General features: G+C 57.1%; 2 protein-coding genes across 2 annotated transcripts in view; one reads left to right on the top strand and one right to left on the bottom strand.

Annotated features, from left to right (window-relative positions):
• Positions 1 to 2,859, bottom strand: part of alg5 (ALG5 dolichyl-phosphate beta-glucosyltransferase) — a 36,278-nt gene extending 33,419 nt beyond the window's left edge. Inside the window, exon 1 of the mRNA XM_072577198.1 lies at positions 2,694 to 2,859. Coding sequence (XP_072433299.1) covers positions 2,694 to 2,759 — 66 coding nt within the window. The 5' untranslated portion in view covers positions 2,760 to 2,859. The remainder of the gene's footprint in view (positions 1 to 2,693) is intronic.
• A 3,132-nt stretch (positions 2,860 to 5,991) lies between these two features.
• The window catches only part of exosc8 (exosome component 8), a 30,261-nt gene continuing 23,358 nt past the window's right edge, over positions 5,992 to 12,894 (top strand). The window contains exons 1-3 of the mRNA XM_072577197.1: positions 5,992 to 6,117; positions 12,398 to 12,434; positions 12,601 to 12,664. Of these exons, the coding sequence (XP_072433298.1) occupies positions 6,101 to 6,117; positions 12,398 to 12,434; positions 12,601 to 12,664 (118 nt within the window). The 5' untranslated portion in view covers positions 5,992 to 6,100. The remainder of the gene's footprint in view (positions 6,118 to 12,397; positions 12,435 to 12,600; positions 12,665 to 12,894) is intronic.

Raw genomic sequence — 12,894 nt, 5'->3', positions numbered from 1 at the left:
AAAAACTTCATAGCCAATTCACTAATTTTGAAATCCAAAGACCGTGGCTATATTGGGAAATGTGGCAGATAACACAGGCTTAGACATAAACCACCAGTTTCCAGGAATAAATGTTGGTCAGGCCATAAAGAACCCCTTTTTTTTTTAAGAAATAGAATAGTCCAATACAGTGTGATGGATCAAATGATCTGTGTTGTATAACTCTAAGTTACTGAAGCAAGCAACAGATATCTATGTGAGGCTGTTTGATATATTGATGAAGATAACGTGATTAAGGAAAGTTATCAACTGTCATTGCTTTCTCCTGTTCCTAAAAATGTCTTTATTATTTAAGTTACAGTGCAGACTCTTGGCCTCTTAGCAGCAGTTACCCGACAGAACAGAGAACATATGAAGTAACAAATGGAGCATGTAGGAAAGGTACCACCATAATAACAAGCAACTTTAATAGAAATGGAAATTGGGATGAATCAAGTTGGCAAGGATAGTCTAGAAAATTAATTGAGTGTATTTGTACAAGTTCTCACAGCAGCACATTTTAGGGCTCAGCAGTAGCAGGCTATTCTAGACCTGTTAATATGCAATGAAACAAGATTAATCAATAACCTCATAGGAAAGGATCCTATAAGGCACAATAGTGAACAAGAGGCAAGTTATCCCAGTTTTAAAAATGAGGCAGAGAGACGACACAGGTTTCCTGTACATCCCACAAGATGCAGTCACTCTGCTGAAATGCCTCCACATTTTCTCGCTCTTTAACGAGTTTCCCTTGGTGGTCCTTGCAACACCATAACATAAATCACAATAAAGCAACATAAAGACCCATTAAAGTCTGCATTTAAAGAGAGTTAATTATTACTGTTTTGTTAATAAAACTTGGATTGTTTACATTAGAGTGTTGAAGGCTGAGGGTACTTGATAGAAGTATGCAAATTATTATAGGCATGGAATAGAGTGGATAATCTGAATTTTTTTCCCAGGGTGGAAATGTCAAATACTACGTTGAATACATAGCTTTAAGGCAAGAGGAGAAAAATTTAAAAGGAGATGTGCGATGAAGGAGGTGGTAGGTGCCTGGAATGCACTGCTGGGTAGGTGTTAGAAGCAAATACAACACAAGAGGCATTAGACAGACACATGAACAAGCAAGGAATAGAAGGATATGGACAATATGCAGGCACTGGATTAGTGTAGAATGGCATCTTGGTCGACACCATGCTGTACTGTAAGAAGAAAAATAGTGACAATATATTCATTTGATGCAGAAAGTTTCAGTTTAACAGTGTTTGATAGAAGTCCTGTGTGTTACAGCTTACAGCAACTGAAGGTGAAATCACCACCATGACTATGATGGTGTCATCAGCGAACTTGTAAATGGCATTAATCTGGTATTTGGCGACGCAGTCATGGTATACAGTGAGTACAGTAGAGGGCTGACTACGCACCCCTGGGAAGCTTCAGTGTTGAGTGTTAGTGAGGATGAACTGTTGTCCCCCAATCTTCACTGATTGTGTCCTGTGAGTCAGGAAACTGAGGATCCAGTGGCAGAGAGTGGGGCTTAGTCAGAGATCCTGCTGGAAGCCGAGCAACGATCTGAGTTAGTCCATCTTGTTCTCCCGAGGTTGTACATTTTTCCATGGAGCGGAGGCTGAGGGATTGACCTTATAGAGACTTACAAAATCATGGGGCACAGGAACAGTAAATATCCAAGGCATGTTCATAGGATAGGGGAGTCCAAAACTGGAGGGTATACGTTTAATGTGAGGAAAGATTTAAAAGGGACCTGAGGGGCAACCTTTTCACACAGAGGGTGGTGCATGTATTGAATGATCTGCTGGAGGAAGTGTAGGAGATGGATATAATTACAATATTAAAACACATCTGGATGGGTACATGAATAGGAAGGGTTGAAGGTTGGCTAATGGGACTAGCTTAGATTAGGATATCTCATCAGCATGGACACGTTGGACTGAAGGGTCTGCTTCTGTGCTGTACAATTCCCTGACTTTATAAATACACTTGGGTCAAACTTCTGAAGCTTCCTCCGTGACAGTCCTATGGATCCTCCCCTTGGAATCTTACATTATGATAGAAATATACCTATTCTGAGTATTAGGAAATATGCCCTTAGGTGTCTGCAAGTCACAGAGATGTACAGCTAAGTCCTTTTCTATTGACCAATTCCCTAGTGTCATCTCCCAGCTCCTTTCAGCAAGTTCTGATTTCATGGTCACATTGTTGATCGCGAATTCAAAATGCGAACCTTAGATCCAATCCCTCATTTCAAACAGGATGTCAAATTCAACCAGGTTGTGGCCCTGCTCCCTCAACAGACATTCTCTTACACAACAACTAATCCAATAGAACATAGTGTACTCCTGCACCAACAAGTTCTAGAACTAATCTCGAAAGCATTCTAGAAACTCCTCATTCAGCTGGCTATCGCCACTGTGATTCCCCCCCCCCCCGGGTTTCTACACAGATAATCGTTGGACCTTTGTTGCAAACACCTAATATTTATTTTGTATATTTGGCTCTACATTGTGGTTACTGTTACAGGGCCTGTAGACCTCTCCCTGTAATATTGTCCTGCCTCTCAGGGCTCCTCAAATTCACCGAAACCAACTCCATCCCCTGAGCCAAACTGGAGCTGTCTGTCGACTGGGAGAGACTGTCACAGCCAGCGGACTCACCAGGAGCAAGACCGTGAGGGCAATAGCGACCACCGCCAGCACCACTTCACCGGGATCGAATTCCATTCCCCAGGGTCGACAACCGCCAGCGGCTTCTCCCTCCCGCCCTAACAACCGCCGCGAGCCTATGACGGCGGGACAACGAGGCGGAAACGAGCACCCGGCCGGGGATCGACGAGGGTGCTGCAAGCTGCAAGCAGCAAGAGGCTCCCCCCCCCCCCGAGACGCACCATCGGCGGCTCCTCTGCCTGCAGCGCCACCCCTCGGCGCCCGCCTACCATCGCTGCAGCCGAGTCCGTGGTTCAACTTTCAGGGCGTGGGAGTGAGCGGAGCAGGAGCATCCGTGTGCAGTCCGGGCCTGTCGGTGTGACCGATGCTGACCTTGGCCTTCACTTTCCCCCGGCTCCCCGTATCCTCCAAGGGCAGAAATCACACAGGTTATAGTCCAACAGGTTTATTTGAAATCACAGAGACATTTCTAAGCGCTGCTCCTTCGTCAGGTGCAGTGAGAAAGAAGTGCACAGAACTCACAGCCAGAGAGATCAAGGGCAGAGCTCATACAAATTGTGCGACTAGAGTGTTGAATAATAAGTTTCTGCAGGTGACCAAGAGTCTCCAAGGCAGCATCAACTCTATTTCAGACTTGTAACTTGTGTCTTCCAGAGTGAAAACTGAGGCACAATGTTTTTCTTTGCCATTTCCTCATTCTCATGATAATTCTTCCTCCTCTGGTATGAGGGACCAACAGCTATTATTTATTGTAGCAACTTTCTTCCTTTTCGCATACTTTTAAATCCGCTTGCCATGTTTTAAGATCTAGACAACTCTGATTTCCCCATACTGGAGACAATACTTGAAGAGATGCTTATATGGGTCACAACGGTATCAGAATCGAGAGTGTGGTGCTGGAAAAGCACAGAAGGTCAGGCGGCATCCGAGGAGCAGGAGAATCGACATTTCAGGCATAAGCCCTTCATCACACTCAATGCCTGAAATGTCGAATTTCCTGCTCCTCAGATGCCGCCTGACCTGCTTTGCTTTTCCAGCACCACTCTCAACTCTCATCTCTCATATCTGCAGTCCTCACCTTCTCCTCACATCGGTATCACCAATTCCCACAAGCTACAGATACACGATAGATTGAAGTGTTCAGGGACACCCTCCTGCTTAGTTGAGACTTTGAACAACTGCTCCACTGGTCTTAACTGTTCTCTCAAATTAACATAAAAGACGCCAAGGCGTGATTCAGAAAAGTAGAAATCTCCACATGTTAATGCCAAAGTTATTCCCTCAAACACAATGTAATAACAATGCATTTTTCACTCTGTAAGAATCGGATGTGTGGAATGTTTGTTCATGAAGGGTATTGCTTTATACTGTTTTCATTTGTCCATTCATGTAGGTTTCACCAACAAGTCCAGCATTTATTGCCTATCTTGAATTACCCTTGAAAAGATGGTGCTGAGTTGTTATCTTAAACTGTTGCAATCCATTTGTTGTCAGTACATCCACAATGACATTATTGAAGGACTTTCAGGATTTTATCCCAGCAACAGTGAAGGAAACATCGAGAATATTCCTTCATACTCTTGACCTGAGCTCAGCAGATGGTGGACTGGCCTTGAGGATTTAACAAGTAAGTAATTGCAGAATTCCAAGTTTCTGATCTGCTCTTGTAGCAAAATATATAGAGTTCAGTTTCTGGTCAATACGTCCAAATAATTTTGGGGGATTCAATAACAGCAACACCAGCACATTTGGTTAGCACTTCAAACAACAATGCAATGACAATACATTTTTCCCTCTATCAGAGTTAGATATGTGGAATGTTTGTTAGATATGTGGAATGGTATTGCTTTACACATTTTTCACTTGTTCATTGCTTTAAACAGACAATTCTTCCATCACTGTCACATATTGGCAGTAGCGTTTACATGATGCACTGCGACAATTCACGAAAGTTCCATCAAAAGTATCTGCAACATCCACCTCAGAGAAGGATGAAGCCTAAGCTAGAACGTTGTTCAGGTCATGTGTGTGGATATAGTGGGAGCAGGCAGCTTGAGGTGGGTGGCGGTGAGAGTGGGAGCAAGCTATCTGGGGTGGCCAGTGGGAAGAGTGGGATTCATGAGTCCAGGGTGGCAATGGGGTGAGGGGGAATGTTGAGCCTTTGTGAGGAGTGCAAGTCCAGCATGACCAGGCACTTAGGAACTGTGCTGTTGAACTGTTAACTGTGTTTCTTTGTTTTTCCACTTTTTAGTAAGAAGGACTGCAATGTTAACTCTTTACCTTGTTTTCTTTATTTTTCTGGTTTGTACCTAAGAATCTGTACCTAGGTACTTTTGTACCTAAGATAGTGCTGTAAGTGATGACTTGTAAACTTTTCACTGTAATCATGTGAGTATATGTGACAATAAACCTAGTTCAATTGAATTCATGTCTGATTCTCACAAATGAAGATCATGCAATCATCAGGGGCAACTCCACTTTGACCAGAGATGGGAGGAAAGGTATTTGACAAAGCAGCTAAAGATAGTTGGGCCTAGACCATAAGACCATAAGACATAGGAGTGGAAGTAAGGCCATTCGGCCCATCGAGTCCACTCCGCCATTCAATCATGGCTGATGCGCATAGTTGGGCCTAGGACACCATCCTGAAGAACTCCTGCAGAGATATCTTGGGACTGAGATGATTTGTGCTAGTTATGATCTCAATAGTTGGTGCATTCTGTTCTGTTTACAACAGTCAAATGCTGTAATGTTATTTTGTCCTGACATCTTTTTTTTTAAAATGCTCTACTTAGTTTAATGACAGATAATCTATTGTTATCAGCATTATTTGTTGCCATTTCAGTGCAATTAAGGACTACAGTTGGAAAATTCTTCATAAATTGTCTTACATCCAATTCTTTAAATATTATGGTGTTATTTAATTGTGATTTAGTTGGGATACAAACTCGAAGGGCCAAATGGCTTATTTTCTGCTCCTATGGTGTTAAAACGGACCTTTTCTCACCATAAACTTTAGGAAGAATACAGTGTTTAATTTAATCATATTAGATGTGCAGTATTTTTAATAAATACAATAATATATATGCAGCCTGGTTGAAAGGCGTTGCAAAATATTGCTTTCGGAGGCTGCAGACTGCAGTTGTCAATCATCGTGCCTGGACCAACCAGCCACATGGTTTCCATTTCCCTTCAGCACATTCAACACTGTAAAATAAAAATAAAATAAAGCTTACCACGCGGACTGGTCGTCGACAACGCGGGGATTGCAGGACAAGAAGGAAAAAACAAAAGCAGCGCAATTCAATGAAGGAAGAACACTCGTAAATATTCCGGTCTCTTTGAGGAATCTGCGAATCCATATCCCACGTTCACATGGTTCGGAAAGAAGGAGAAGGATGGCGGCTGGATTCAAGTGTGTCAGAGGCAGAGGGAGTGAGGGGGGAAGGGGAGGGAGTGAGGGGGGGAAGGGGAGGGAGTGAGGGGGGGAAGGGGAGGGAGTGAGGGAGGGGAGGGAGTGAGGGAGGGGAGAGGGAGTGAGGGAGGGGAGTGGGAGTGGGGGGGGAGGGAGTGAGGGAGTGGAGGGAGTGAGGGAGGGGAGAGGGAGTGAGGGAGGGGAGTGGGAGTGGGGGGAGAGGGAGTGAGGGAGGGGAGTGGGAGTGGGGGGGGAGGGAGGGGAGTGGGAGTGGGGGGGGAGTGAGGGGAGAAGAAGGGGAGAGGGAGGGAGAGGGGGAGAGGGAGGGAGAGGGGGAGAGGGAGGGAGAGGGGGAGAGGGAGGGAGAGGGAGGGAGAGGGAGTGAGGGAGGGAGAGGGAGTGAGGGGGGAGAGGGAGTGAGGGAGGGAGAGGGAGTGAGGGAGGGAGAGGGAGTGAGGGGGGGAGAGGGAGTGAGGGGGGGAGAGGGAGGGAGAGGGGGAGGGAGAGTGAGGGGGGGGAGTGAGGGGGGGAGAGGGAGTGAGGGGGGGAGAGGAGGAGTGAGGGGGGGAGAGGAGGAGTGGGGGGGGAGTGAGGGGGGGAGAGGGGGAGTGAGGGGGGGAGAGGGGGAGAGGGGGAGTGAGGGGGGGAGAGGGGGGAGTGAGGGGGGGGGGAGGGAGGGGGAGTGAGGGGGGGAGAGGGAGTGGGGGGGGGGAGTGAGGGGAGAAGAAGGGGAGAGGGAGTGAGAGAGGGAGAGGGAGTGAGGGGGGGGAGAGGGAGTGAGGGGGGGAGAGGGAGTGAGAGGGGGAGGGAGAGGGAGTGAGAGGGGGAGGGAGAGGGAGTGAGAGGGGGAGGGAGGGAGGGAGAGGGAGTGAGAGGGGGAGGGAGGGAGTGAGAGGGGGAGGGAGGGAGTGAGAGGGGGAGGGAGGGGGGGGAGAGGGGGAGGGAGGGGGAGGGAGGGGGGGAGAGGGGGAGGGAGGGGGGGAGTGAGGGGGAGGGAGGGGGGGAGTGAGGGGGAGGGAGGGGGGGAGAGGGGGAGGGAGGGGGGGAGAGGGGGAGGGAGGGGGGGAGAGGGGGAGGGAGGGGGGGAGTGAGGGGGGGGGAGGGGGAGGGAGGGGGGGAGTGAGGGGGGGGGAGGGGGAGTGAGGGGGGGGGAGGGGGAGTGGGGGGGGGAGAGGGGGAGTGAGGGGGGGGAGGGGGAGTGGGGGGGGAGGGGGAGTGAGGGGGGGGAGAGGGGGAGGGAGAGGGAGTGAGAGGGGGGAGGGGAGGGAGTGAGAGGGGGGAGGGAGGGGGGAGTGAGAGGGGAGGGGGGAGGGAGGGGGGGAGAGGGGAGGGAGGGGGGGAGAGGGGGAGGGAGGGGGGGAGAGGGGGGAGGGAGGGGGAGGGAGGGGGGGAGAGGGGGAGGGAGGGGGGGAGTGAGGGGGAGGGAGGGAGGGAGTGAGAGGGGGAGGGAGGGGGGGAGAGGGGGAGGGAGGGGGGGAGAGGGGGAGGGAGGGGGAGGGAGGGGGGGAGAGGGGGAGGGAGGGGGGGAGTGAGGGGGAGGGAGGGGGGGAGTGAGGGGGAGGGAGGGGGGGGGGAGAGGGGGGGGAGGGGGGGAGTGAGGGGGGGGAGGGGGGGAGGGGGGAGTGGGGGGGGAGTGGGGGGAGTGAGGGGGGGAGGGGGAGTGAGGGGGGGGAGAGGGGGAGAGAGGGGTGAGGGGGACTGAGGGGGGGGAGAGGGGGAGAGAGGGGGTGCGGGGGGGGAGAGAGGGGGGGGAGAGAGGGAGTGAGGGGGGGGAGAGAGGGGGGGAGAGAGGGAGTGAGGGGGGGGAGAGAGGGAGTGAGGGGGGGGAGAGGGGGGGGAGAGAGGGAGTGAGGGGGGGGAGAGAGGGGGGGAGAGAGGGAGTGAGGGGGGGGAGAGAGGGGGGGAGAGAGGGAGTGAGGGGGGGGGGAGAGTGGGAGTGAGGGGGGGGAGTGAGGGGGGGGAGAGGGAGTGAGGGGGGGGAGAGAGGGAGTGAGGGGGGGGAGAGGGGGGGGGGGAGAGGGTGTGAGGGGGGGGAGTGAGGGGGGGAGTGAGGGAGTGATGGGGGGGGGAGAGAGGGAGTGAGGGGGGGGAGAGAGGGTGGGAGGGGGGAGAGGGAGAGGAGGGGGGAGAGGGAGTGAGGGGGGGGTGAGGGAGTGAGGGGGGGAGTGAGGGGGTGAGGGGGGGAGTGAGGGGTGGGGGGGGGAGTGGGTGGGGGGGGTGAGGGGGGGAGAGAGGGAGTGAGGGGGGGAGAGAGGGAGTGAGGGGGGGGAGAGTGGGAGGGTGGGGGGGAGAGAGGGAGTGAGGGGGGGAGTGAGGGGGGGGAGTGAGTGGTGGGGGGGGAGAGAGGGGAGTGAGGGGGGGGAGAGAGGGAGTGAGTGGGGGGGGGAGAGAGGGGTGTGGGGGGGGAGAGAGGGAGTGAGGGGGGGGGTGAGGGTGAGGGGGGGGAGAGGGAGTTGGGGGTGGAGTGAGGGGGGAGTGAGGGGGGGAGAGAGGGAGTGAGGGGGGGGGGAGTGAGGGGGGGGAGAGAGGGAGTGAGGGGGGGGAGTGAGGGGGGGGGAGAGAGGGAGTGAGGGGGGGAGTGAGGGGGGGAGAGAGGGAGTGAGGGGGGGAGTGAGGGGGGGGAGAGAGGGAGTGAGGGGGGGGTGTGAGGGGGGGGAGAGGGAGTGAGGAGGGGGGGAGTGAGGGGGGGGGAGAGGGAGTGAGGGGGGGAGTGAGGGGGGGGAGAGGGAGTGAGGGGGGGGAGAGGGAGTGAGGAGGGGGGGGAGTGAGGGGGGGGGAGAGGGAGTGAGGGGGGGGGGGAGAGGGAGTGAGGGGGGGGGGAGAGGGAGTGAGGGGGGGGGAGAGGGGGAGTGAGGGGGGGGAGAGGGAGTGAGGAGGGGGGGAGTGAGGGGGGGGGGAGAGGGGAGTGAGGAGGGGGGGAGTGAGGGGGGGGGGAGAGGGAGTGAGGGGGGGGGGAGAGGGGGAGTGAGGGGGGGAGAGAGAGGGAGTGAGGGGGGGCAGCAAGGGGGGGGGAGAGAGGGAGTGAGGGGGGGGAGCAAGGGGGGGGGGGAGAGGGGGAGTGAGGGGGGGAGAGGGGGAGTGAGGGGGGGAGTGAGGGAGTGAGGGGGTGGAGTGAGGGGGGGGAGAGGGGGAGTGAGGGGGGAGAGGGAGTGAGGGGGGGGAGTGAGGGGGGGGAGTGAGGGGGGGGAGTGAGGGAGTGAGGGGGGAGAGGGAGTGAGGGGGTGGAGTGAGGGGGGAGAGGGAGTGAGGGGGTGGAGTGAGGGGGGAGAGGGAGTGAGGGGGTGGAGTGAGGGGGGAGAGGGAGTGAGGGGGTGGAGTGAGGGGGGGGAGAGGGAGTGGGGGGGGGAGTGAGGGGGGGGGAGAGAGGGAGTGAGGGGGGGGAGTGAGGGGGGGGGAGAGAGGGAGTGAGGGGGGGGAGAGAGGGGGGGGGAGGGGGAGAGAGGGAGTGAGGGGGGGAGTGAGAGGGGGGGGAGAGGGAGTGAGGGGGGGAGAGAGGGGGGGGAGAGGGAGTGAGGGAGGGAGTGAGGGGGGGAGTGAGGGGGGGGAGAGAGGGGGGGAGAGGGAGTGAGGGGGGGAGTGAGGGGAGGGAGTGAGGGGGGGGGCAGAGAGGGAGTGAGGGGGGGGAGAGGGGGAGTGAGGGGGGGGGAGAGGGGGAGTGAGGGGGGGGAGAGGGGGAGTGAGGCGGGGGAGAGGGGGAGTGAGGGGGGGGAGAGGGGGAGTGAGGAGGGGAGAGAGGGAGTGGGGGGGGAGAGAGGGAGTGGGGGGGGAGAGAGGGAGTGAGGGGGGGAGTGAGGGGGGAAGTGGGGGGAGAAGAAGGGGAGAGGGAGAGAGGGAGTGAGGGGGGAGAGAGGGAGTGAGGGGGGGGAGAGAGGGAGTGAGGGGGGGGGAGAGAGGGAGTGAGGGGGGAGAGAGGGAGTGAGGGGGGGGGAGAGAGGGAGTGAGGGGGGGGGAGAGAGGGAGTGAGGGGGGGGGAGAGAGGGAGTGAGGGGGGGAGAGAGGGAGTGAGGGGGGGGGAGAGAGGGAGTGAGGGGGGGAGAGAGGGAGTGAGGGGGGGGAGAGAGAGAGTGAGGGGGGGGGAGAGAGAGGGAGTGAGGGGGGGGAGAGAGGGAGTGAGGGGGGGGGGAAGGGGAGGAGAGGGAATGAGGGTGGGGGGAAGGGGGGGAGAAGGAGGGAATGAGGGTGGGGGGAAGGGGGGAGAGGGAGGGAATGAGGGTGGGGGGAAGGGGGGAGAGGGAGGGAGTGAGGGTGGGGGGAAGGGGGGAGAGGGAGGGAGTGAGGGTGGGGGGAAGGGGGGGGAGAGGGAGGGAGTGAGGGTGGGGGGAAGGGGGGGGAGAAGGAGGGAGTGAGGGTGGGGGGAAGGGGGGGGAGAAGGAGGGAGTGAGGGTGGGGGGAAGGGGGGGGAGAAGGAGGGAGTGAGGGTGGGGGGAAGGGGGGGGAGAAGGAGGGAGTGAGGGTGGGGGGAAGGGGGGGGAGAAGGAGGGAGTGAGGGTGGGGGGAAGGGGGGGGAGAGGAGGGAGTGAGGGTGGGGGGAAGGGGGGGGAGAGGAGGGAGTGAGGGTGGGGGGAAGGGGGGGAGAGGGAGGGAGTGAGGGTGGGGGGAAGGGGGGGAGAGGGAGGGAGTGAGGGTGGGGGGAAGGGGGGGGAGAGGGAGGGAGTGAGGGTGGGGGGAAGGGGGGGAGAGGGAGGGAGTGAGGGTGGGGGGAAGGGGGGGGAGAGGGAGGGAGTGAGGGTGGGGGGAAGGGGGGGAGAGGGAGGGAGTGAGGGTGGGGGGAAGGGGGGGAGAGTGAGGGAGTGTGGGTGGGGGGAAGGGGGGGAGGTGAGGGAGTGAGGGTGGGGGGAAGGGGGGAGAGTGAGGGAGTGAGGGTGGGGGGAAGGGGGGGAGAGTGAGGGAGTGAGGGTGGGGGGGAAGGGGGGGAGAGTGAGGGAGTGAGGGTGGGGGGAAGGGGGGGAGAGTGAGGGAGTGAGGGTGGGGGGAAGGGGGGGAGAGTGAGGGAGTGAGGGTGGGGGGAAGGGGGGGGAGAGTGAGGGTGGGGGGGAAGGGGGGGAGAGGAGGGAGTGAGGGTGGGCGGAAGGGGGGGGAGAGGGAGGGTGGGGGGTAGGGGGGTGAGAGGGAGGGTGGGGGGAAGGGGGGGAGAGGGAGGGAGTGAGGGTGGGGGGAAGGGGGAGTGAGGGTGAGGGGAAGGGGGGAGAAGGAGGGAGTGAGGGTGGGGGGAAGGGGGGGGAGTAGGAGGGAGTGAGGGTGGGGGGAAGGGGGGGAGTAGGAGGGAGTGAGGGTGGGGGGAAGGGGGGGAGTAGGAGGGAGTGAGGGTGGGGGGAAGGGGGGGAGAGGGAGGGAGTGAGGGTGGGGGGAAGGGGGGGAGAGGGAGTGAGGGTGGGGGGAAGGGAGGGAGTGAGGGTGGGGGGAAGGGGGAGAGGGAGGGTGGGGGGAAGGGGGGGAGAGGGAGGGTGGGGGGAAGGGGGAGAGGGAGGGTGGGGGGAAGGGGGGGAGAGGGAGGGAGTGAGGGTGGGGGGAAGGGAGGGAGTGAGGGTGGGGGGAAGGGGGGAGAGGGAGGGAGTGAGGGTGGGGGGAAGGGGGGGAGTAGGAGGGAGTGAGGGTGGGGGGAAGGGGGGGAGAGGGAGTGAGGGTGGGGGGAAGGGGGGGAGAGGGAGTGAGGGTGGGGGGAAGGGAGGGAGTGAGGGTGGGGGGAAGGGGGAGAGGGAGGGTGGGGGGAAGGGGGGGAGAGGGAGGGTGGGGGGAAGGGGGAGAGGGAGGGTGGGGGGAAGGGGGGGAGAGGGAGGGTGGGGGGAAGGGGGGGAGAGGGAGGGAGTGAGGGTGGGGGGAAGGGAGGGAGTGAGGGTGGGGGGAAGGGGGGAGAGGGAGGGAGTGAGGGTGGGGGGAAGGGGGGGAGAGGGAGGGAGTGAGGGTGGCGGGAAGGGGGGGAGAGGGAGGGAGTGAGGGTGGGGGGAAGGGGGGGAGAGGGAGGGAGGGAGTGAGGGTGGGGGGAAGGGGGGAGAGGGAGGGGGTGAGGGTGGGGGGAAGGGGGGGAGAGGGAGTGAGGGTGGGGGGAAGGGGGGGAGAGGGAGTGGGGGTGGGGGGAAGGGGGGGGAGAGGGAGTGAGAGGCAGAGGCTGTGGGAGTGGGGGCAGTGAGAGGCAGGGCAAGGGACGGGGGAGAGATGGAATGGGTGGGGAAGAGAGAGCTGTTGATGGTGTGAAAGTGTTGTGCAAATTGTCTTTCTAATATTTTTAATCATGTATGATGCAATGTAATATTGCATTGTATTCCTTTTCCTTTTTTTTTAGAATGGTAGAGCCTTTGGAATACTACAGGAAATTTCTGGTAGGCTATTTCTCATCTCTGGGAAACTTACTTTTGTGAGATTTATACTTTGTGAATTTTTGAGATAAAATGTTGTTGGAAATATGGAATGATCCTACAGTGAAGCTAACTGTACCTTTGTACCGTGATGCGAAAACCTTTTATTTGATATCCTTGTGTGTTTTAGAAAGAAAATTGTCGACCTGATGGAAGGGAGCTGGGAGAATTCAGAACAACAACTCTCAACATAGGTGAGAATTGAACAGTTAATCAAGTGCTTCCATTTGTAAAGTTCAGATTTAATAACTTTGCAACCCTTAATGACCACTTAAAGCAATTTCTCTAAAATGAAAATGTTTTAAAGTAATTTAGCATGGTAGTCTCTACTGTATTTACCACAGAGGAGAACATTGGACTTTTCTGGACCCTGTTTTGTTTGGAACTCTTCACAGCCAGCTCAGCTTTCCATTTCTGCTTATCT

The sequence above is a fragment of the Chiloscyllium punctatum genome, chromosome 9 (genome assembly GCF_047496795.1).
Source record: "Chiloscyllium punctatum isolate Juve2018m chromosome 9, sChiPun1.3, whole genome shotgun sequence".
Taxonomy (NCBI): Eukaryota; Metazoa; Chordata; class Chondrichthyes; order Orectolobiformes; family Hemiscylliidae; genus Chiloscyllium; species Chiloscyllium punctatum.
Note: the sequence above shows the minus strand (reverse complement) of the source record. Positions and strands in the feature narration are given on the sequence as shown.